The sequence below is a fragment of the Corvus kubaryi genome, unplaced genomic scaffold (assembly GCF_017639235.1).
Source record: "Corvus kubaryi isolate FWS band 111438036 unplaced genomic scaffold, C.kubaryi_AGA036_p1.0 65430, whole genome shotgun sequence".
NCBI classification, from domain to species: Eukaryota; Metazoa; Chordata; class Aves; order Passeriformes; family Corvidae; genus Corvus; species Corvus kubaryi.
In genome coordinates, this window is record NW_024581994.1 from 78,038 (window position 1) to 103,401 (window position 25,364).

The 25,364-nt window shown below is 40.5% G+C and overlaps 1 protein-coding gene across 1 annotated transcript in view; it reads left to right on the top strand.

Moving 5' to 3' along the window:
- The window catches only part of LOC121673431 (MICOS complex subunit MIC19-like), a gene marked incomplete at its 3' end in the record, with an annotated part of 34,537 nt that extends 10,744 nt beyond the window's left edge, over positions 1–23,793 (top strand). Inside the window, exons 3-4 of the mRNA XM_042046726.1 lie at positions 9,094–9,178; positions 23,589–23,793. Coding sequence (XP_041902660.1) covers positions 9,094–9,178; positions 23,589–23,793 — 290 coding nt within the window. The remainder of the gene's footprint in view (positions 1–9,093; positions 9,179–23,588) is intronic.
- Positions 23,794–25,364: the final 1,571 nt, after the last annotated feature.

A 25,364-nucleotide genomic window follows, 5' to 3' on the forward strand; every position in this document is an offset into this window, starting at 1 on the left:
AAGTTATTGAGGATGCACATGTTTGAAATGTGAATATTGGCTATTTTTAAGCTGACTTCTTGGGTCATATTACATGAAATAAATGTTTTTCCACTTGGGCACTAAATTAACTTCCAGATTATTCTCCAAAATAAACAAGCTGTTGTATGGGGTGTCGGAATCTGGAAACGTTGTCCTCAAGGCATCAGGAAATACTTGGAAATTCTCCTGTACTTCCTTTTCTAAGGGATTCCCATGTCCAGGACATTGTACAAATGTTGAAATTCCAGTCAGCAGTTCCAAGCCTGAACGTGCTGGAGTTTTCATCTGAGCGGAATAAACAAATTCTGCAATTATGGTTTCTCTGCTCCGATGGATGCTTTGTAGCAGCCTCTTGTTATAACCTGTCTGAATGAACAGGAGATGAGATTGAGCACACCACAACAGCTGCTAAAGATCCACTTATTTCTCACTTCTGCTTTCTTTGTACCCAATTTGAGATGAAGTGATTGCTTTCAGATTTTGTGCAGCCTTTCGGTGCCCATGTCATCGATAAGTGAAATCAGGACTTGATACAGAGATAGTCACCTTTTCTAGTTTTGCTCAATATTCAGGTTCTACTGGAACATTTTTTAATCCCTTTAAAATTTAGTGCTCGGGTGTTAAATGGCTTTAAATGTGCAGTGTGGGAGTTTGATACCCTGATTGATCTTCCCATGCGACTCCAGCCACTGAGAAATCTGTTTAATGGGATCAGCAGAGGTATTGATGAGTGTTATCTTTGGGTGAAACACTTTTTTCTTTCATTAACCTTTACCTGTAAGGACACTTCCACTGCTTGTTTTTTTCACAGGATTATGGATTCTTACGTTTTCCTCTCCCTTCTCTCCTAGAATATTTTTATAATTAGTTTTAGAGGTAGATTTCTCAAGGACAATTAATTTATTCACATGTTTTTTTAAATCTTGCCAATGGGTTGGTGTCAATGGCACTGTTGTAGAGTTTTGTGGAATTCATAAGAACTTCCTCAGAGGGATTTGCTCAGGACAGATGGGGAAAATTCATAGTGGACGTGGATCTGCTGCAGAATGGTTACAAAAGTCTCTCTTAAAACACCTTTTCCATCATTATTGTCCACTTGCTCTTTGCATCATTCTTGTCTTTTCCTGGTTTAATTGCAGATTTGCTTCTCTGAATCCCACCTGCTTCCCCTTCTACCTTATCAGGGCTTTTAAAATTCTACATTATCCTTTCCATCCTCCTTCTTGCTGGATTTCTTCACTCATTTAGGTTGGAAGAGACCCTTAAGATAATGGAATTAAAGACTGGTTTGGCTTGGAAGGACCTTAGAGATCATTTTTTGCCATGGGCAGGGACACCTTCCCCTATCCCAGGCTGCTCCAAGCCCTGTCCAGCCTGGCCTTGGGCACTTCCAGGGATCCAGGGGCAGCCACAGCTTCTCTGGGAAATCTGTGCCAATGTCACCACCTTAAATAAAGAATTTATGTCACGCACGTTTGATCTGTGACATCAAGGAACAACTGGATGTGGCACTTAATGAATGGCTTTAATGAACATTAGTGGAAATGAGTGGTGGGTGCAGCTTTGGGGTGTGCTGATACGAAGAGCAGAGCCACCTGCTCCACAAACAGTTGGAACGGGAACATTTGACAGTAAAATTCTGTGCCTGCAGCCTGTGTTCCTGCCCATGGAAAGGTATAAAAATAACCTCCCTCCAAGGCCTTTGTGACAGTGATGAGCAGCTTTGTGATTTCCTTATTCCTGCCCAAAGTAGCTCCAATGCAGAGCTGAAATTGGGGAAAATTGACTTTTCAGTGCCACCGATAGTGCACAATCACAGCTGGAGTTTCCTTCTTAGAGGTGATGGTGGTAGATGATCTGAACATCAAAATTTGCTATTTTTGGAGCCCTGGCAGTGCAGGGAGGCCCATTTGGGAGTGTTGGACTGAGCAGGAGTGGTTGGCAATTCTTTGCCATTAGTGGTGACTTCTAAGAGATGTTTTAGTTAAAAAAACCCTTTTTTACTCACCTGCTATGTGTAAAAATACATAATTATTTCCCTGTCCTCTGCACTCGTAGAAGGAGTTTGTTGAAATACATGTGAAAGAATTTAAAACAGATTTTGTCCAAGAAGATGAAAAGGACACCAGTAAATTTCCCTGCACTGTCAGATAAAGTAGCTTTACAATAAACTTCTGAACCATAAAGATCAGGAACTGGACAACTTAAATTGTCCTGAAAGGACACCACATGCTTAATCCTCTTGAAAGCAGAATCATCAAATCCTTCTTATCATTGCTTACAATATGATTATTTTTTTTTTTTTTAATGTTGAATTACAGAATCCTGATTCTTTTATCCATTGTATTCCACAAGAAAAAAGCCTTCCAGTGTGTGTGGAGTAGGGATTACTAAAACAGCTGAAATGGGAATTTTCTCCACTGCTGTATTCAGTCTGAGGCAGGGATAGTGTTTTAAAGGTGTGTGATACTTCTGTTTCATTATTTTTATTAATTATTTCAAATTAACAGGAGGGCAGAATGACTTATGGCTAAATAGCTGCTGAAATGAGTTATTATCTCTCTATTTTATTACAGAGGTGGGGGAAAAAGATGGGTTATGAAAAAGGTTTGGTTGAAATCACTCCCTCCCTTCCAGGGCCATTGAGAACGATGGAAAAAGTAACATTAAAACTCTGTGAAGTCATTTATCCACACAGCAGGAGTTCCTGCAGAAACTAAAAATTAGGGGAATTTTTAACTGGCTTTTTAAACTCAGTGCACTTCTTGGTGGGAAATACCTGATTTTATGGGCTCTCACGTATTTCGAGATGTACTGAAGATATTTCATGTTTCTACTCTTGCACAACATCCCTGTATCTGTCACCTGTTTATCAAATTTAAAGTCCTCTAAGACAGGATATTTCAAAATATCAGAACTATGTCAAACCCACGTATTTTTGGTAGTGTGAATCTCAGAAATGAATTATTTTTGTAAAACAGAGCCGTTAGCACAGGCAGGTACAACCTAATTCAAAGAATCACAGGGGAAAACCTCCTAATCCTGTTTTTTCCAGCCCCCTCATAAATCCAATGTGATTTGCTTTATCCCAATATTAACAGGATATTGAAAGGAGACTATTCCAAATATAATAGGAAATAACTTTGTTTTGTTACTTCTAGACCATGCACTGTCTTGTTTCTAATTGAAATTAGTATAAATTGATTGATATCCACATTTACATTGGAAAATAGAGAATGTAATTATGCAAGAGCGCCTTTGGAAAGTAAAATATTAAATATTTTTAAATTATGCACACTTAATTGCATTGTTTTTGTATTTCATTATCCTATGAACTCATCTGAAATATTCCTGCACATTACTAATATTTAACAGTTAATACAAATTTCTGTCTTTGGAGGGGAGCTTTGTTTGTACTGAATTCCTGATGGGAGGAAGTTTCTGGAACTGGGGATTTCAGTGGAGAAGTTGCTGGGTGTGTTGGTAGTTAAATTTGTATCAGTCTGAAAGTAGAGTTTGTTCTTCAGAATGCTCTTTAATAATATTTAAGAAAACCCACAACAGTTTAAAGGCTGCTTTTTGAAGCACGTAAATGACTTTTTAAATGTTTTTAGGGTTTTCTTTCTGCTGCTGGGCTGGAGGGATGGTTCATTATTGTTTTCATTGAGTGCAAGGCTAATTTGGGTTATTTTTAAGGTTAAGGATCAGGTACAACAGTGTTTGAAACCCACTAAATTTAAAAAGTAATTATCTCCCAGCAATACTTGATGCACTTTAATTACAACATTTTCCTGTCTCCTCTCCTGTGCTGCTCCCAGCAAATCCAGGGCTCTTTGAGAACCAAAAATTAAGGAAAGCAGAGTAGATTTCATGGTGTCATTGTCTTCCCACCTGATTTAAACACACCAAGTACATATTCTACAGCTTTAATCAACATTGAAATCATCTCTTCTGCTCTCCCAGCTTGCTCCAAGCCCCATCCAACCCAACCTTGGATAATCCCAGGCTGCCACAGCTTCTCCGGGCAACCTCTTCCAATGTCTGAGGAAAGAATTTCTTCCTGTTGATATTGAAGATTTTTGTGTGACCCGTGGAATTTAGATATGGACCAAACCGGCGCTTTTATTATGCAGAAAGACTAAATCAAGGCAATTTGCATATTATAATATTTGCATTTTACACATCTTAAGTTGAAATGTGGGGAAAGTATTTTAATTGTGGAAGACCCCTGATCAGTGTGAGCCGCCAGTGTGAGCAGCGAAGGCACCAGGCACGTGGGCTTCCTGCTCCAATATTTATGAGCATTAATGCACAATTAGGAATTTTCCTGGTGACATCTTCATTAACTCCTCCGAAGCTGTAGCAGCTGAGGCCGATGATGAGGCTGAAGGCAGCCCTGAGGTGCCCTGTCCCAAAGGAGCTGGGTAATGGTCCTACTCACAGTGATGGGAGAACTTCCCCTTGGATGGCATCCGTGGTTTGACTGCCCTGATGTTGTTGTCAATACCAGATGCCAGAGGTGAATGGAAGAAACTGCAGGAATTCACTGGGAATTGGTTTTTCCAGCACAAAAAGGAGTCTTCCTGTGGCTGGCAGTGATTGGGAGATACCTTGGAGCTGTGTTCTCTGTTTGGGGAACGTTTCAAGGGAAATGCTTCAAAGGGCTTGTGGTATTGAGTCCATGAATTTTGGCGGAACTGAAAGAGTAAAAGCAAAGCTTACCCTGGCTTGAAGTGTGGTGTGGAAAGGCTGATTGAACACGGTGCTGGAGGAAGTGTGGAGGTGCCTCATTTTTGACTAATACTCCATATTCTTTAATTCTTTACATCCTCTCTTCCCCTTCAGCCTTCTTTCTTTCTCATGTGGAGCAAATCCAGAGGAGGCCACGAATTTGATAAGGAGCACCTTTGCTACAAAGACAGGTTGGGAAAGTTGGGGCTGTTCAGCCTGGAGAGGAAAAGGTTGTGTGGAGATCTTGGAGCGACCTTCCAGTATCCTGCAAGGATCTCCACTGGCCAGCATTTTTCTTTTAAATAGCCAAGCTTAACTAGAAGGAAAAACAAAACTTGGTGGGTTTTTTTGTGTTGTGTTTTTGTTGTTTTTTGGGTTTTTTTAATTCATTTTCTGAACATTACCTAGCTAAGTGTTTTCTAAAAGGCATTTGATTGTATCAAACCTAAGTGTCTCTTCATTAATAACTTAATGCACCTGCCCTTTCCAGAGAATTTAGTGAAGGTGCCTGCTAATAAATGCTGTTTACTTTAATGGGTTTTTTCCAAACGCCCAGCTAATGGGCAGCTTCCCAGCTCTGCAGGCTGGAAGTTATTTGAATAATTTGTCCATATCACATTGCTGATTTCTCAGGCTAACATTTCTGAGGCTGCAGGTGTCTTCTTTCCCTGAGGTTTGTTGTTTACTGCTCGGGGTGTAATCCTGACATCCTGCTGATTGTTTCTTTTCCGTGAAGCTACTGCTTTAGAGAGAGAGGAAAAAAGATATGGATTTGGATCTTGTGATTAGCAAGGGCTGAGGAGTTGGAGGCAAATACTACAAGAGTTTATGTACCAACCTGTCATAGACCTGGAGGATAAAATTGCTGATGGTTCCTCAAGAATTAGCATCACGTGAAGCTTTGCTCCCATCCTGCCCATGGGTGATCTTTGGAGTTCCAAGGCAGAGCACATTTTATGCATCTGAAACCTCAGGAACTGCTGGGAAGTGAGAAGTCCTTCAGTCTCTTTTGCTCCTCTGTCCTTGTCAGTTGTCCCTGTAACTATCCAAAGCCTTTTGGACCCTGGGGAAATACATTGGATTTCTGGTTCCTTATTTGCCTGATTTTGAAGCACAAGTGGGAGAATAAATACAAAGGGTTGAGCAAATGGCTTTGCATACTCTATATAAATATATTTTTAATGGAAATCAGGGTTTGTGACCTTTTAAAAAGGTGGTGGAATAAGCCTTTTTCAGGTTTGCCCACGGATGTTGGATGGATTGGAATCTTCGTCTCTTGTCTGGAGAAGACTGAATGGACAAGTGTTGAAATCTGCTTTTTCACGAGGGCATGTAGTGACAGGACAAGGGGGAATGGCCTGAAGCTGAAGGAGGGTGGGTTTACATTCAGTATTAGGAAGGAATTGTCTTTCAAACTTTTCCTAAAGAATAAGTCAGGGTGCTGTATCCCAGAGGCCACCAAAATGGCAAAACCTTGTGCCTGTACCGTCCCTGCTTGGTTTGCCCAGATCCTGGCAGGAGCTTTCTGGTTTTCATCACTTTTGACCCTGTCTGGATTCGAGACTCCCTCCAAAGCCTTTCCCTCAGTGCCCTCCACAGCTGGACAGGGGAGAGAAAATAGAATTAATAGAATTCCCAATCTCCTGGGAATCTCAGCTCTGGAGCAGCTGCTGCCCCTCCTGCCCTGCCCTGGCTGTCTGCAGGGCTGTTCCTCTCATGTTCTCACCCTGCTTTGCTCTGGCCAGCTGCACAAAACTTTTTTTTTTTCTTCCTAAATCCATTATCCCAGAGGCATCACCGCCATTCCTGGTTGGCCCAGCCTGGTGGGTCCATCCTGGAGCTGGCTGGAATTGGCTCTGCTGGACATGGAGGAAGCTCCCCGGAACCACCCCTGTAGCCCCTGGTACCAAACCCTGCCCACACAAACCCAGTACAGCCATTCTGTGTCTGGGCTGTTCCACAGAGCAGTTTGGTGCCTCTCAGAGCGTTGTGCAGCCTCAGCTGGGGGTGCTCCATTCCCATTATCCCCATGGTTTTCCATTCCCATTATCCCAGGTGAACGGTGCCAATCAGACACCCATCCCCGTGGCGTGCTGAGGGGACAGAATAGCTATTCCTGGCTGCAGCACTGTGGGGTTTGGAGTGTGTTCCCATTACTGCCCATCTCTCCAGATTGGTTTGTGATGGGAGCTGTGCATTAAACACTCTCACACTCAGGGGGTGACTTTTTGTGCTCCTCTAGGAGCAGGGATGCAGTAAATCCTAAATATACTTGCCTGAAAATCTTCCCCGTTTGTCTGCTCTGGGATGAAGTTGGCGCTGATTTCAGTATCCTGAAGAGCTTCAAATATTAAAGGGGGTGGTGGTGGGAATGGCTATGCAATAACAATTTAATTTTTAATATAATACATTAATATTTTAGCCGTCTTGCACCCCCCCCAGGTTTAACATTCTCCAGTAGTTCAGTGGTCAGCTGTGTGTTTGTAATGCCCAGTAGTGTGAGCAGAGATGGCCGTCAGAAATGTTACTGCTTTATCTAGAAACAGTCTTTTCCTGATCCTCTCTCAAATAAATTACCTTTTCTCTTTTTAAATGCTTCTTGCCCTAGAACAAATGCCTCCTCCTTGTAGAACTGCAATTATTTTTTTTTTAAACTGAAACATCATAAAGCTCCCATTTGGGAGCTACCCAATTATATCTTACAATAATTCTATCGAATGATCTATAGCTCCACTTTTATTCCCTATTAGTATTTGGCTGATCGATGGGCAGCCTAATTGATTGTTAAGGTCAAATGTCTTTATTGGCTGGTGCCCGAATCTTTCCTCATTATGACATAGACCATCCTCTGGTCTGTTGGAGTTCTTGTACTCATTTTTGTACACCAGAACCATAAATTTCATGATGTAGATGCTGGTGAAAAAGATAATTAATGTCGTCGTGTCAGTTGAGATAATCCCAATAAAATGGGTGTTTGCTTTTTCACCCAGATTTGTGGTAGAGATCTGTTCAAAGGTTCGTATTTCCCTCTGCATTTTCATTTTAATATATTTTTAGGCTGGGGTCTTACTTGGAACTCACAGATTTCCCCCCACTTTTCCCTGTGTTTCTGTGATCTCAGCATTTCCTGGGCCTGGTACGATGGATATCGATTCCTGCTGCTTTTCCTAAGATGTTTATAACTGGATTAGTTGGCTAAGACTCCCATAAAGTTGATGAAGCTGCTTCATTCATTCATAAAACTCTTTTGTGAGGCTGCTTTAGGATGAGTAGAATTGCTGTGAGTCTGAGCTATAATGGGAATGTGGAATAATGATTTTGGATAATCTTTGCAGATAAATCCAGCTCCTGGAGGTGAGGTCATTGAGACGCAGATCCTGCAGTGCCTGAAATTAACTTCCCTGGGCTTGACCTCCCCTAGCAGTGGTTTTGTCACTGCCCCAAAGGTTGTGGCACCTTCTGGGATTCAGCAGCTTTGTTTTCCTGGGTGTTTTGGGGTGGGATCAGATCTTGGAGCTCTGTGCTTCCATGGAGGGGACACTGAGCCAGGAATGAGGGAATTACCTTGGTGCCTGTGCTGGAAATCCAGAGCACGGCAGAGGTTCAGCTCAGTGTAGGTAGGGCTTTATTCCAGGCAGGATTAGGATTAAGCTGGATTTTGGTGTTTTGTAGATATCTTTCAGCCTTGTAGGATTGGTGGCTCTCCAGCTTTTCTCTCTTTTTTCATATTCTTGAAGAAGTTGCTTCCCTCCTTTTTTTGTTTTTAACCAGACTTTCATTGATTCATCTGACAGAATCTTAAGTGAAAGAAACATTCTTTCCATATCTGCTTGATTAAACAAAATCAGGAGAATTTGGGGCAAAATCTTTGTCTAGGAGCTAGAAATATGGATATTCAGGACGTTGTAAGAGCTTTGTTGTATAAAATACATCTGAAAATGCTTGAGTCATTACACAAAGATATTTCTTTTGGTTCTATATGAATGAAAAGCAGCATTTTATGACTTTACTGTTTATGTCTCTCTCTCATCCCCCATGGTTTTACTTTACTTTACAAAGAAGTATTTCTGAAGAAAAATATTTAATTTAACGTATAGTCCATGTTGTTCAAATTTCAAAAGATTGCACTAATTGAAAAGCTGTTTAATAAGAAAAAATTTTAAAGGCTCACTGGTGGTGTGCTAAAATGTCAAAGATGGTTAAACCACAAGAAAGCAACTCCAACTGCTGTGTGGAAAAAAGAAAAGAAACAATCGAGGGCACTGTGTTATGCAGTTGTTTCTGTAATTGGGAATAAGTTGTGTTCTGTTAACATTTCATTGAATTTTCTTTTAATTGCAGTTAATGATGAAGAGCTGAAGAAAAGAATAGCTGAGGAACTGGCACTGGAACGAGCCAGGAGAGACCCTGAAGCTCAGAAGAGGAGGTTGGTTCATTAATAACAGTATTTCAAACAAACTTGGGCTTAATGCTTTTATTTTATTTATCTGCTTGCTGAAAACAGCTGAATTCTGTGCCCCGAGACAAACTGGCTGTGAGAGCTTTGGGGGCTGCAGCGGGTTTGGATATTAAATCCATGTTCAGCACCAAATGAGCTGGAATTTCCTTGTAAGAGCTGATCCAAACTGTTGCTCTAAATCCCTTCTGACCTCCTGAGTGGGGCTTTTTTTGCAGCCTTTTAAGCTCAAGCTTTGCTGATTTCTCTGGAGCCCAAATAATCATTTTGTGCTGCAGAGACAGAAAGAGCAGGGGTGGGGTCCCTGGGACCCCGGGGGTTGAGCAAGGGTACCTTGGAACAGCAGCAGAAATGGGAATTCTGGAGGTTTTTGGGAATTCTGGAGATTCCTGGGAGCTGCAGGATGTTTTGAGGTACTTTGAATATGTGAAATACTGTATTAAACCAGTTTACACCAGTAAAACCCTTTAGATTCCTTTCTGTCTCTTGAAATACTCCTTTCTGTCTCTTGAAATATTCCTTTCTTTATATTGAAATATTCCTTTCTGTCTCTTGAAATATTCCTTTCTTTATATTGATATATTCCTTTCTTGGGCGTTTTTTTTCTCAGAGATTGTAGTGACTGTGAAAGCCTGGGCAGAGACATTATTAGCAATTAAAAATTCCTCTTTAAATTTAGAAATTTTAGTGTCTGATGAACTTCTGTGTTTAGTTCGCCTTTTGATGATTGTTGTAAATAGATAACACAACACCCTGAGTATAAATATGAACCTGCATATTGTCCTCCACTGAAAATGGGGAGAAAGGCTCATTATGATGGATTAAAAAAAATTAGGCTGTAATTAGTACTACTTAAACTGTCTGCATAGATCTCAGTTGTTTCCTACCCAGCATTCTGTTATTTAATTGAGTTAGGCTGATGGAGTATATAATGAGATAGGACTACATTAATGTCCCAGGGAAAAAAAAATCAGGCTTTTCTCTCTTTTTTTTTTGCATCAGCAATAAAGGAAATCAATAAGTTACAGTGAAATCTCTCCTCAGCTGGGCTTTGACAGGAAAACTTGGGTTACTTTTGAGCTTCTTGAGTGCTCAAGGCTTCAGCTAAATGGAATTAAAACATGGAAATGTTTGGTTTGCAACTTCAGCATTTTGTCACGTGCCGCTTTCAGTACCTTCCAGAGTTCAGCTTCCAGGGGTTGTGCATTGGTCTGTGAAAAAAAGGGAGCAGATTGGGTAAAATATCAAAATAAATGAGTAATGATGATGATAAAAAAAGGACAAATATCAAAAACTTGTTACTGCTTTAGTTATTTTGTAGTTTTGATTTATTTAGTTGTTTTTTAGCCATAGCAAGAATTTTTTATTATAATCTTTATACAGTATTTACAATTATAAAAATCTGTTTTAAACAGAGCATGGAGGCTTTTTTTGTCTTGGATGAAACAACTGTAAAAGATGCAGGTTGTTTTTCATAAGTAAAACTTCACGGGCTGAATTCTGGTGAAGGTTTGTGTTTTAAAAACATTCAGGAAACTCACATTGTTCAGATAAATTCTTTTGTCTTGCATGTGCAGAATGTTCCAGGTAATAAGAAACATGGAATATAAACCATAAGAATTTGTAATATAAATACAAACACATTGATGCAGTGTTGGAAAACAGAACAAAAACCTGAGTTCCCAATATCCTACATTAAACTGCTTGGCCTTGCACTTGTGATTTATTCACAATTTCATTTCATAACCCACTACTTTGCAGACAGATTCTGTTGGGATGTGACACAAAAATTAAGGTTTTTACCTCCACATTCGTCTTATGGATTGTTTTACCATAGATGGTGTGTTTTACATGTTTATATTCTCACTCCTTTCTCAAAACCAGGTTTTTTTCCCAATATTTAAATGAAATAACATTTAAACATAAAAATATCTGAAACTTTGGACTGTTTGTTGTCTGATTCCAACTGCCTAATAGCTGATTTTGGTGCTATTCCGTGAGCACTGTATGACCACATTTGGGTTTGATTGCAAAATGTATTTTACTCATTTCAGACTGTGAAGGGAAGAAATCTTAACTTGTAGATAAATTATTTGTTCACACATCCATACACAGTACAGATGGGCTGCTCTATATAAAGTTAAAATCTGTGCTTATTTTGGGGATTGGAGCTGAAGAATGACTCTTAAATTGTATTTTAATGCCATCAGCTCACTGAAAATACATCAATTATAGCTCCTGTTAAACAGAACTTGGAATAATTGATAAAGTAGTAGTTTAAACCCACCTTAGAATATATATCCAAAATTCTGCACTGATTCCACTTCACTCCTCCTTTGTCTCAGCCCGAGTTTTGTTCCTCACTTTGGTTTTTGAACATTTTGAAATGTTTCATCTGAGAAGCATTTTCATTTTGAAAAGTTCATTTAGAAAATTGATTATCATTGATTTACAGCAGAATTTGCAGTGTCTGCAATAGTAACTGTGAGCAGTTAATGTGTCAGAGCTGCAGCCTTAAGTGATACTCGAGGTAACATAAAAATGAGGGGATGGACACAAAAACTTGAGCTTGACAGTGGTGGCAGGCAATAAATGATAATTAAGAGAAGAATTATGAACAATAAGAGAAATCCACACGACTCAATGGACCAGTAGGTGATAACTTGAATTTTGCCTTTTCTCTGCTTATTCTAGACAAGCTCAGCAAATGTTTAGCATTTTTTTTTAATTTCCCAAGAAAATGAGAAAATTTTTAATGTTCTGGCCTTGAGAACAGGCATGAGGGAAATAGGTAATTTTCCTTCTCCCATCAGAGAACTGAATGGAAGTTTATCCACTCCATCCATTAACTTTGTCCTTGGATGTAAAGCTGTTCATTTGTTGGGCTCCATGACACTGATGGTGCTCAGTAAATCTGTTTTTCAGGTTTGCTTTAGGAAAAGTGCAGGCAAAGGAAAAAGTCTTTTGAGACAGCAAAAGGAACAACTTCTATCATCAACATAATGATAAAATTTTAGGTATTGCCAACCTCATCAGAGTGCTGGATTCCTCCACTAAAATATACAAACCACTGCTTTGGAGGCAAGTGATGGATGTGATTTCCCATGGAAATTGAACATTCCTGAATGATGACTTGCCTTTTTTCCCCTCTTGAAAATCAGAGAGATTTCCAGTCTTATTTATTTTGCTATCATTTAACTCAGGCTAATTATATTTGGGAGAGGGGTTTCAGTTTCTTGCTTGGCAAGTGTTTTCCAGCTTTCACTTCTTAAATATGATTTGGCACAGGGCAAATATTAATTTTATGTAGAGCAAGGTGATTTTGCAAACTGCTCTGCATGGTAGTGCCTTCAATAGTGCAGGAAGTGTATTTTGTTCAAGGCTTCAATATATTCATCCCTGGAATTTTGTTGGCATGCCAAAAATCTGTCCCTGTGCTGTTTGCTCATGACTGTCCTATGATGTGCTGTGATTCCAGGATTTGTTTCTTAGAGGAAAATCCCTGGTGTAAGGAGGAATTTTAAGGCAGGGAAGGGCTTAAAAACAGACTTTGGTTTGCTTTGGTGGCCCTTCAGTAATTCTGTTGCCAGCTCTGTTCTAAAAGTGTTTAAGGTACGACAGAGAGGAAGAGAAGCTCCAGGGAGAGCTGAGAGCCCCTTGCAGGGCCTCAAGGGGCTCCAGGAGAGCTGCAGAGGGACTGGGGCCAAGGCATGGAGGGACAGGAGCCAGGGAATGGCTTCCCAGTGCCAGAGGGCAGGGCTGGGTGGGAGACTGGGAATTGGGAATTGCTGGCTGGGAGGGTGGGGAGGGGCTGGGATGGAATTCCCAGAGCAGCTGGGGCTGCCCCTGGATCCCTGGCAGTGCCCAAGGCCAGGCTGGACATTGGGGCTTGGAGCAGCCTGGGACAGTGGGAGGTGTCCCTGCCCATGGCAGGGGTGGCACTGGATGAACTTTACAGTCCTTCCAACCCAAATCACTCCAGGATTCTGTGATGGCTTTTGATAACTTTTTGATTTTTTTTCTGTCTCTACCATCTCATCACCTGTGACCACATGGTCAAACTTGGGTAACTTTTCTCTTGAAAAGCACATGAAAAATCCTTTCCTTGAGTAATGCAGACCAGAGCTCATCAAGCATTCCCTGGCAATGAATTGCTGGATTCTCATCTCTGGGCTCCAGAGGGTGGGACATTTTATCTGTCATCAGCTGGACAACTTATTGCAACCTGTATTCGTGACATCCTCATCTGTTTCAGGACAATCATTTTAAACTCTAAATCAGCTTTGTCTCCACCCTGGTGCACAGAGTTTCTCTGTGGTGGGTTATTAAAATTGTAACCATTAGATTTTTTAAAAGTTTGTTTTGTTGTTGTGCTGGAGGGAGGGTCTGGAGATAACTGCTTATCACTCTGGGGTTTCATTGATGCTCTGAGTGCTTCCCCCCAACCTTTTTTTTGTCATGTCTCAGCAGTACATTGCATAAACAATGAGCTCTTAGTAAACCTGGAGTAAAGAGTTGGTGCAGAACCTATTCAATGTGAAAATGTGAAGTGAGAGAAGAATGAAGAAGAGTATTGCACAAGAAGCCTTCGGGAAACTGCACACCAAAATTGTTATATTAAAATCAATACTGGGGCTTGACCTTTCTGTGCTAGTGTATACTTTAAAATTTCCTATTGATTTCTGTTTTAATGGCATGTTTATTCCAGTTTCCTGGCATAGGTATGGAGAACAAGGGGAAAAGAAAATGATGGATTTATTTACAATATTCATTCAATATTTCAGCGAGGTAAAGGTGTGAGGAACATTGCAGTTCAGGAGGAGTGAATTAATTTGGGTGAAAACTTCTTCAAAGTATTCTTTTCCTCCTAAATGATGATGTTTTCCCAGATAATCAGCTATGTTGAATTGGGAAACCTGCTTTTTCTTGTAAGATTGTCCTCAGGGGGAACAAAAAGCTCCTTTTTAGGAAATAGTTGTTATTTTGTCTTCTGCCACAGGGACTTGCTGGTATTGTTTGGATTAAGTGGGAAAAGAGTCTAGAAAACTCCATCTTCTCTGCTGCTGATAGAGAGAAAGCTGGGAATACTCTGAAGCAGTAAAAGTGATTGTAATTGTTTTGACTTGAGGTAGGTTAAAAATAAGAGTTTAATATCTCCTGACAAGAGAAGCTGCACTGGTTTTGTAAAACCAGAGATCCCAACTGATAATCCCACTGAGGATGGCGAGGTGATTTTATAGGGGCAACTCATTTTATAAAAATGTAAAATAAAACCTTTTTCCTTGGAATGTCCAAAGGGCCCCTTCAGCCTCAGGGCTGCAGAGACAGCAGCAGATTTTGGCATCACTTTTCCATCTTGAGTGCCTCCTGTTCGTCCTTCCCAGCCATTCCATCTCCCCAACATTTTTTCTCCTCTCTCAGCAGACATTTCCCTCATCTGATCTTACACTCAGTAAAAGATTTAGCAGTGGATTTATTCCTCAGCAGCCATGATATTCCTGAGGTCTGTAGGATTATGGGATAATTCCTGCTGTGTCGCAGGAAAAGAGGGAACAAGGAGGGTCAGGCTGGGGCAGGGCTGTCCCTCTGCAGGTGAGGAAAGAAGCCAGGATTAAGTGTGAAGGAATTTGGGATTTAAACAGAGGTTCAGCTGTAAAATAAGTACAGTGAGCAGGTGAGCTGTTGTAGCTGATGCCTTTTTGGGCCTCCAGCTCTTAAAACCAGGAAAGTTTAGTGTGTGAATTTTACCTGCAAAATGCCAAGGAGGCATAAAAATGTTTATGAAGTTGGGAAGTATCAAATTGCCTTAGAAGCCTGTTCAACTTTTATTGTTTTCAGAAGAAAAAAGGTGTTTGGCAACAGCAGAGTTACTCTCCAAGATTTCCTGCTCTGATTCTCCATTAATATCATTATGTCTGGCTCTCAGGATATGGAGAGATGAATCTTGGAGATGGGAGGTGGAAATTGGAGAAAGCAGAGCTATAATTCACTCCTACCTTTATAAACCCAAATTTTCAAGGGATTATTTTTCACTTGGATTTTAAAACCTGCCATCTCAGTTGACAGCTTGGATACCGAGCTTCATCTTGATCAGTTTATTTCTAGGAGAGATGGGAAAATTACTTGGAGCCAGTAAGAGAGCATCCACAAAAATAATCCTACTTCAAAGTTTCAGATTCAGGTAGGAAGGACGAAAACTATTCCCCCCCCCGGCAATTTTAAACAAACCTTTGCTTTCAAACTGCTGATCTTTTTCATTTTGAAAAGCAGCAAATGAGCAGACACAGCAGAGAAACACTTAAAAATAATAATAAAAATTTTTCTGTCACTTCATTTTAATGGATAATTAATGTTGTCATAATTCCAGGACTGCTTTTGCAGGTCCCAAGGGGAAGGATATTAAGTTGGAAAGTAATTCCAAGTGGAGTTATGTGGATAGCTAAACATACACAAATTATGTAAAGCAGTTCTACAGTTCTGACTCAGGTTCTCCACGTGCCTCTGGCATAAAGGTAGGAATTGGCTCATTGGTTTTGTCTCTGTAATACTGATCTATATGCACATATTTTAAAATTTACACTTTCATGAAGTGTAATTACAACATCCCCTCAACCAACCTTACCCCTCCTCCTTCCAACACCAAACACTGCCCCAAAACCACCCCCACAACTCCGGAATCTCCAGGAAAACTCAACCATTGCCGAGAGTCAGTGTCCTTGTTACTCTGAGTGTTCACAAGCTGTCCATGGAGTGCTGTTGATAAATTGAATTAGTTGGAGTAAGTTGAGTACATAACTGAGTTTTGAAATGAGTGTCTTGGATCTTCTGATCAAGGACTGGCACATAAAATCACGTGGCTTTCACAAGGATTTTTCCATTGACAGATGTTATGCTGGGGATGGGAAGCAGCTGGGAAAAGGAAAGAGACAATGAGGGTGTTCTGCTGGATGAATGGTGTTGCTTGGACTCAGTGTTCGGGTCATGTGACAAGTCTGGTGTTTGAAACAGGGTGTAACTGAGGCAGCGATGGCTGTGTGGGACAAGGTGGAAAATATTGTTAAAATTGTATTTGTATTTTCAGTGTTTTCTTGGGTTTGAGAACAGACATCATTGAATCGTAGAATCATGGGATGGTTTGGGTTGGGAGGTGTGTAACACCGTCCCTGCCCGGCTCTGCGGGGCCCCGCGTGCCCCCACAGCCGCACGGGTGGGTTCAGTGTTACAGTCGGTACCAAAGAGTCCAGAAGGGCGTTTGTGTGCGTTCTGCCAGGAGCATTTATTGCTGCTACACTGTCCAAGGGTGCAGAGGCAGATACCAACGTGATCCCAAAGCTCACAGTTTTATCCAGGGAAAAGGCGGGAGCAGGGAACGGGGAGCAATGGGGAGCTCTGGGGAGTGACGAGGGGTAGAGGCTGACAGCAGCCGGGGAATCCAAACTGGGGCAGACGAACAGAACAGAACAAGTATCCCAGGAGAAGCCTTTTTGGCCACCCTAACATGAAGTGGTTCCTGTGGTACTGGGGACTTTTCTTACTGAAATCTCTCTGTCCCTTGTAACTTAGATTCACTGGCCACCAGAGGGAAGGACCTTCAAGATTATCTCATTCCACAAGGGCAGGGAGACCTCCCACTGTCCCAGGCTGCTCCAAGCCCCAATGTCCAGCCTGGCCTTGGACATTCCAGGGATCCAGGGGCAGCCCCAGCTGCTCTGGGAATTCCATCCCAGCCCTTCCCCACCCTCCCAGCCAGCAATTCCCAATTCCCAATCTCCCATCCAGCCCTGCCCTCTGGCACTGGGAAGCCATTCCCTGGCTCCTGTCCCTCCATGCCTTGGCCCCAGTCCCTCTGCAGCTCTCCTGGAGCCCCTTTAGGCCCTGCAAGGGGCTCTCAGCTCTCCCTGGAGCCTTCTCCTCTCTAGATGAACATTCCCAGCTCTCCCAGCCTGGCTCCAGAGCAGAGGGGCTCCATCCCTGGGAGCAGCTCCGTGGATTCCTCTGGACTCTCTCCAGCAGCTCCACGTCCTCCTGATGTTGAGGGTCCCAGAGGTGGACACAGAACTCCAGGTGGGAGTTCAGCCAAAAGAAAGATCAGAATCCCCTGATCCCTTGCCCTCTTTGTCACTGCTATTGGACGTGTCCCAAACTCTCCTGTAGGAGTTGTCTGACAGTGTGGGATGGACCAAAGCTGAGGGAGGAGTTAATGTGGTGGGAAAAGGTCACTGGCAGCTCAGGGATCAGTGTTGGAATCACTTTACTGTTCTCAGTACCATGTGTAATGAATCAAGGACTAATTCATATGCATGTATGGCAAATGTTAAGGAGGAGCAGTCACCCTGAGGAAGAAGTGGATATGGAATAAAGCAGCAGAGTTCTCATTAAATTTAATAATGTGAAGTTCAAGCATAATTGCTCAAAAGTGTGATCCCTTCCCTCTCCTGCCTGCACTGGAGTCATGAGAACTCTTGGTCAGTTGTGATGAATTTGTCAGAGAGTTTTAATGGTGCTGGTTGTGGTGGGTAAAGCAGGGCCAATTTGGGTCCCTGTCGTCACATTTGACTGGTTTTGCACTAAGCCCTCATGAAATGATGATAAATCTGGGTTTGATGAGCAGAGTGATCTATTTTGAGTTTATATCCCTACGATTTTAAAGCTTCAGCATTTGGGGTTTGCCTTGCTGTATCTCTATGAGAATCTTTTAGGCTGGAAATTCCTTTAAGATTGAATCCAGCCATTAATCCAGCACTGCCAAGACACCACTAAACTGTGTCCCCAAGTGCCACATCTTCAAACTGTTTAAATCCCTTCAGGGATGGGGACACCGCCACTCCCTGGGCAGCTGTGCCAGGGCCGGACAACCCTTTCCATGAAGGACTTTTCCCAATATCCACCCTGCCCCTCCCCTGGCCCAGCCTGAGGCCGTTCCCTCTCTCCTGTCCCTGTTCCCTGGCAGCAGAGCCCGACCCCCCCGGCTGCCCCCTCCTGTCAGGGACTTGTGCAGAGCCACAAGGTCCCCCCGGAGCCTCCTTTGCTCCAGGCTGAGCAACAGGAGCACCAAAAGTTTGAAGGCAAAATGCCCTTTTGACACCATGGCTTTAAGGTGAAGAAAAACTATATTTTCTGTTAATATTTGAGTGATCTGAAATGTTTAAAAGTGGAATTTTAGAACAGAATGTGGTTGCTACTAATGTTAGGAACAGCTCCTGTCACCTGTGCTGTGCAAAGTCTTACGTGAGTGGAGAATAATGTTTTAATGAGTGAACAGTGGTAGAAACTTCAGTTTTGAAGAATTTTTTGTGTTGTCTGAGACTTGACCTTTCAGGTAATTTGTTTCCCCACCTCTGTCCTTAGTTATGTTTTTGTAAAATCAGATGAACTTGAGCTAGTTTTTGTGACTTTGCAGACAGGTGAAATGGAGTCAGAGAAATCTCCATTTCACACCTCTCAAAGCTCAGCTCAGCTTGGAGATGTTTTCCTGACTTTTCTCACATCCTTTCAAATCCGTCGTCAGCCCCGGTGATTTCCAGCGGCGGCTTTTCGTGGCACATCCCGCGTTGTGCTCATGAAATATTGAAACTCAGCACTCAGAAACATTATTCGGTCATTAATATTGCAACGTGGCCTAAACACATTGTTTGGAACATTTTGGGATCTTCTGCGAGTCTGTCAGGAGGAATTATGGCTTGTTGGGGTCCAGGGAAGCAGAAAACCTGTTGAATCTTCCTTATGTTCTGTCTTACCTCCAGTTGGAGTAAGTTTTTGGGTTCTGTATAGAATGATACCTCATTAAATTTTTCCCTAATTCATAGAAGACAGGATGATTTTCCTGATAGTGGACTTTGGAACAGGGAATATTTTGATTTTACCTTGGTTGGAAGTAAAGAAAAATGACATGGTTCATGCTTTAGGCTTGAGTGAGTTTATCTTGGAACGCCACAGATCCATCAGATTGTGTAGCTGGGAGACTGTAATAAAGATAAAACAACTGGCAAGTAATCATTGCCCCGAAAAAATAGCAAAAAGAAAATGCTTAGGCTTTGATAGTGTAATAAATTTCCAATATCTGGAAATAAGGGTTGGAAATGACAAATCACTATATTTCTCTAAGAGCATTGTTTGCCTGTTTTGGATTTCTACGGATTCTTGATTAATGTAGAATAAACCATGAAGTGGCCATCAAAGCACAAAACTAATATTTTTCAGCTTTTCTCAGTGTGTTGCTGTTGTCTCTGAATTATAAGGTGCTTTTTCCTTAATTAACATCTGCAGGTGTTTTTCAAGAACAACAGAAATGGATATTTTCAAGTAAACAAAAGGGAATTCTTGTGGGTTTAGAATTAAATTACTCATCTTGTTATTGTGGCTAACAGGGGTCGTGCTGGGCAGAAGGAGAGTCCTGGGCCATAAATCCACATGGCAAAATTAACAATTTGCTTTTCTTCAACTTAATTTAAAAATGCATGTGAAAAAGATGGAGACTTCTTGGAGTGCAGCGCAGTTTTATCAGTCTTTTTTTATCAGAGTGTATTTTTCTATTTCTTGTGATAGAGAAAACTTCTTGGCCCTCAGAGATGCTTTCTTGTTTGGGTCTTAAATTTCTATTTCTATGTTTCAAATTCTAATTTCTATTTGGAAAGTGGAGCCAGTCTATATTTGGCTTCTCTTGTTGGACTTGATACCAGGGTTGTCAGTTATGAATTGTAAGTCATTGCTTAATTGAGAAATTCTTTTTCCTGTTGCTTTGCTTTGTGTTATTATGCTGCTGTTATTATTTGATTTTTAAGAGATGTGGGTTAAGCATTTCAGGCTGTCTTGGATAATGTTCAGAAATATTTGATGTAGTCACGGGTAGATTCTCTTTTGCTTAATGTTGCATGTAGGACATTCATATTTACTTCAAAAGCTGGTTAATAACAAATGCCACTAGAATCCCACATTCCCTGCTTTTATGGAAGGAAAAGATAGGAATAAAAAGGTGGAATGTAGAGGCAGAAATGTTACTCTGGTGAAGTATTTTGTCTTTAGTCTGAAGCTCTGCTTGAGAGGTGGTTGGAATGGGTGGTTTGATCACACGTATCACTCTGTACCTCCTGCCCACATCTCAAAAAATCTAAATTAACAAAAGTAGGCCTATATTTATATATTTATGTAATTACAGATTTATATAGTTACATATTTATATATATCTGGGAGTATCTTCCAGAATTCTTTTTGCTGTGTGATTGCTCCTTGAGATGACACGGTGGCTTTTGTGTTCAGCGTGAGCCTCATCTGATTTAGAGCTGAAATGTACTGCAAATGTTGTTTTGATTAAAGCGACTTCAGGACTAAAACAGTCAAAAATTTGTCTTACAGTGGAGCCTAAATATGATAATGTGATAACGAAAATGCCCACATTCTTGTTATGCCCCTCTGACAGGAATAAATCTTCTGAGATCCCTAAATCCTTGGTGGTTGGTTTATCAGGATTTACCCAGCCTCTTACAAAAAAATACAGATACATAAATTTTCTTCACAGCATTAAGTTAAAAGTGTTGAAGTTCTCTGTGACAGTGCTAGGGAAAGGCAGGAATTGTTGCTTTTTTTGTGTTGGTTGTGTGCTATAAACCAGTTGAGAAATGAAATATTGTGAAGTGTTAACGCAGACTTTAACTGGAGCTGCTTCTTAATGCTTTATGTGTGTTTTCCGATAGCACCATGAGAAGTGATTGCCTTGCATGCCACACTTCATTAAATCAGCCACTCTACACTTCATAAAGCAGTATTTCATAATTATTTAGAAGGATTTTATTCAAAAAGATATCAATTGTGTGGGAAAATGTATAGCCAGCAGCGTTTTCTGCTGTTTCAGCACCTTTTTTAACATCCTTTTTTGTATAAATGATCAGTGGAACACTCTCTGTTGTCTGGAGTTCTGTGCTCAAACATGAGAACAGTTATCTTGAGCCTTTATATCTGCTGTAATTAAAAATGTCACTTGAAGAATTCCTGTGGAATTCCTGGAGTAGTGACAAATTGTGCTGTTTAACTCCTCACAAATTGCAGAGGTGCCTCTCTCTATTTTATTTTTAATTTTTTTTTTTTTTTTTGGCCTAGATAATATCATTCATTACTGTAGATCCAGCTGATGTTTGCCTTTATTCAGTACATGCTGAATGCCAGAAAAATGAATTTGTAATGCCAAGGAAAAAAACCTACTGGAGGTTGATGCAGGCGAGTGTTTGCGATCAGCGGGATCTGCCGAGTGTTTGTTTCATTAAGCTCCTACAAGCCACCCAATTACGAACTCAAATAAATGAAAATTACTTCAAAATCCCGCTTATTTTGTTAAAAACTCTGCTGAATTTCAATCAGTTGAGATGACTGTTTAGGAATTTTGTTTGGTGAGTAGAAGTTGCCTTAAATGAAAGTTTGGTGGGTGCTTTAGGAATGTAACTCGTTGTGTTGTGTGATCGTGGTCACACAAGTGAGGGTGAGAGTTGTGAAAAAAGACTTGAAGGTGCTGCCAGGAGCAAGACAGTCTTGGGCATAAAAAAGTTCCTTTTTGGCCTAAATTGTATAAAATTTGATAATGAAATAGTTTAGTTTTCTTTTATAATAGACTGCAAGGGAAGGGAAGGGAGGAAAAGCCCAAACAGTAAAATGGGTGATGTAGAGTTTTCTTTGACTGAGGTGCCCTGCGTGTCCTGAGCTAGATTTAAATGAGAGATTAGGAAGAAGAAGGTGTAAAGACCTAATTTGATGTGAAGAAGAATTAATAAAAAGAAGAATTAAATGTAGACATCTGAGTGTTGTGGGGTTGTTTTGTTTTGGGGTTTTTTGGTGTTTTTTGTTTGTTTGTGAGGTTTGGTTTTGTTTTTTTTTTTAATTTTTCAGGGTTTATAATGTGGAAACTTTTAGCTGGATTTTTCAGCTGTTCTTTATGTAAAGTATATTTCATATCCTTTAATTGCTCAGCTATGTACAGCAGCATAATAAGAGACATTTTTAAGGGAAAACCACTTGCAGGAGGTCAAATCCAAGAAGGATGAGGAAGGATCTTCCCTCAGTCTCAAGAAGCATTAAATGCTCTCTCTGTTGCTCACCAGAAAAAGCTGCTGAGACTTCTATTTTGACACTTCTTTCCTTTTTAGACAAAACATGATTTCTCCAATCCAAAAGACAACCAGCATGTTTTGACTGTGCCATTGATTGTATGAAGGATTTGTTATATCAATCCTGCTGGAATAATTTGGGGGACCTTGGGAAATCACTTAATGGAATTTGGTCCATGTCTGCATAATCTGACTCTTTTTTTTTTTTTTGCTGGAGTAATTGAAGATGCGGCTTAATAAACTTTTATAAAGATTCCCAGTTGGTTGCTGCGTTTCAGAGGGTTGGAGCTGAGCACAGAAGTAATACATCTTGTAATTGTCTTTTTTCCTCCCTACCTCACTTAAATGTGTTCCCTGGGGAAGAATCTAATGTACTCTAATGCTGGTACCTTTTACAAAGTGACCCGACTCATTAGGATTTGTTCTCCAGAGCTCCCTTGACAACAGATAAATGCACTGAGAATATTGAAGCTTCCTCTCCATCACTCTCTCTCTCTCTCAAAAAAAAATCCATTTGAAACCCAGTGTTTCATAGCTCCATTACTGCTCTGAGTTCCGTGCTCGGTATCACAACACAAGTTTTATGCACTGAGCGATTTCGGAACGTTTCCATGAAAATGAGACACGGTGTGCTTGTCTCAAGTACTCCACTGAAGGTTTCAAATCTATTTATGGCTTGTGACATATAAATATTGAGGATTTTCTGGGCCTGAAGCTGCCTTTATCAACTCTGTTGCAACAAGTTCAATAACTATTTTCTCTCCTACTCTCAAATTGCTGGGAGAAAGGTTGATTATGGTTCTTCGATCTTTTTGGAGCTTGGGAAATAGATGAAGTCCTTGAGTTTATGGTGTGTTTAGAGGGAGGAAGGCACTTTCTCAGTGCAGGAAAGCTTTTAGGTAGAAATTGAGTGCCTGCTGGCTGGTGGGAAAAGGATTTGCCTGGAAAAAATGGTTCCATAAAATCAGAGAAAAACCCAGCCAACCAAGAGAGTTCTCTAAATGTTAGTTAGAAATATATGTTCTTGCATCAGTTGTAATTTATATGATTTAATGAATAGTGATAGCAAGACTTGTAACTTTTGTGTATTCAGATTTTGATACTTCAATATGAAATAAACTTCTGGATTCTTTTAGTGAATATTTGTATTTCTGTGTCTTAAAAAGCCAAGAGTAAACTATTTCTGCGACCGCTTTTAAAGTGACTGCTCTACTTTGAAACTACATCCAGAAAGTAAATTCCTAAATTTATCTAAATCTCTGTATCTGATCTCCCTGCATCTCGTGTAGGTTGAAACAAGAACAAATGTACGTTCGGGATGAGTTTGGCAAACTCCTGGAACGGGAGAGGATCTCCTCAAATGAGCACCTGACTCGAGCCATCCTCAGGGAGAGAGCGGCCACGGAGGAGGAGCGGCAGAAGGCTCAGCGCTTTGTAAGTCCTCAGACTTTTACAGAAATCTCCGATTTTCCAAGCAACTCTCTCCTCAAGCCTGTTGGTAGAAGAGGAAAGCAGATATCTTCTCATTAATTCTTTATTTTTTCATTACTAGGTAGCAGCGTGTCATTTTATTTTGGTCAAATCTCCCTGTTTTAAAGGGTTTTGCTGATCGTTTCCAACTTTGGAACCAGCTCAGTGGAAAATTCTGTTCAGAAGAATCATCTCTCATTAGAGCTGATGTATCAAACCTTCCTGACAAGGAAATTGGAACATATGGTTGGCTGTTTTCCTCAGAAAACTGACATTATACATTTCAGTCCATTTCAAAAATCTGACAGATTTATAACTTCTTCTATAGAGTGTTTGCTTGCTGTAGTGAGCCTCTATTGACTCTTCTTTCTAACAATAATCATTATTCTCTGAGGTGGGAATATGCCTTAAAAATCTAAATATACTTGAGTGTAAATACTGAAGAAATTGGTATTTACAAGGAAAAGACGTTTTAAATACTTTATGTGAGCATTGCTATGAAAATTAATGGGAATTACTTATGTCAGCAGCAAGATAAATATTTGTTGGGCCCTCTTAAATCTGGAATAAAATCCAAGGTTTTTTAAGTTTATGGGTTGGTGATTTAGTAATCAATCACTTCAATAGGCAAATCTTCATCTGTGCTGAGGGAGTTAAAATCTGATGTTCATGTTATTTTTCCAAATCCCAATTTAAACCCAAACCAATTCCACCTCAGTCTTGGTATCTTTTCCAGCCATTTCTCAATGCTTTTCCACCTCTGTGGTAACGTTATTGTTCAAGAATAATTTCAGTGTTGTAAACAAATGCTTAATATTTTGTCATTGTAAAACATGGGAACAAAGGAGAATGGAAAGGAATTATGACCAAGGTACAGCCTCAGTTATATGCCTTAAATCCTTGGATTCTTAATATTGTGTGGGAGAGATAAGGGTTTTGTGGCCTGGAGCTAATGAGGAGCTGAAGATTTATAATGGGGACTATTATTTGCATAATTACTGGGGGTTTGCATCTTTTTCTCCCTGCTGTGGTGAGCTCTGTGATTTTGGGAAGCACAAGATGAGTTCCTCCTGAGCCAAATGCAAGAGAAATTCCTTATTATGGCTATGAAACTGCTTTATTTAGTTATTTTTCTGGTTAATTTTCACTTGCTCTAGAATATCAAAGTTAGCAGTTGTCATCTTAGTTTTGATCAATTTTCCTGTTTCCATCTGTGAAATTTGAAAATACCTGGTGGTTCTTGGGTGCAAATTTATCACCACTGCAGATTTGCCATTGCCACTGTAGCTTTTCATTCTTTGAAGTGCCTACTGTAAGATATCAAAATAGCAAGAAGCTTTTGTTTGTTTCCTTAAATATGAAAATATTGAGTAATTCTCACCTTCCTTGCAAATCCTATGAGTCACCTCCCTTATTTTCCTGTAATTGGTCAGATTTTATTTCTTTGGCTTCATTGCCTACCCTACCTGTGCATTTATTTCCTGTATCCAAGCTGAATTTAAAATCTGTACCACAGGGAAATGTATCTCTGTGTATCCTTTGTCAGGTACTGTGAGTAATTCTGTGTTCTGGTAAACTGCTACATCAGGTTTGTA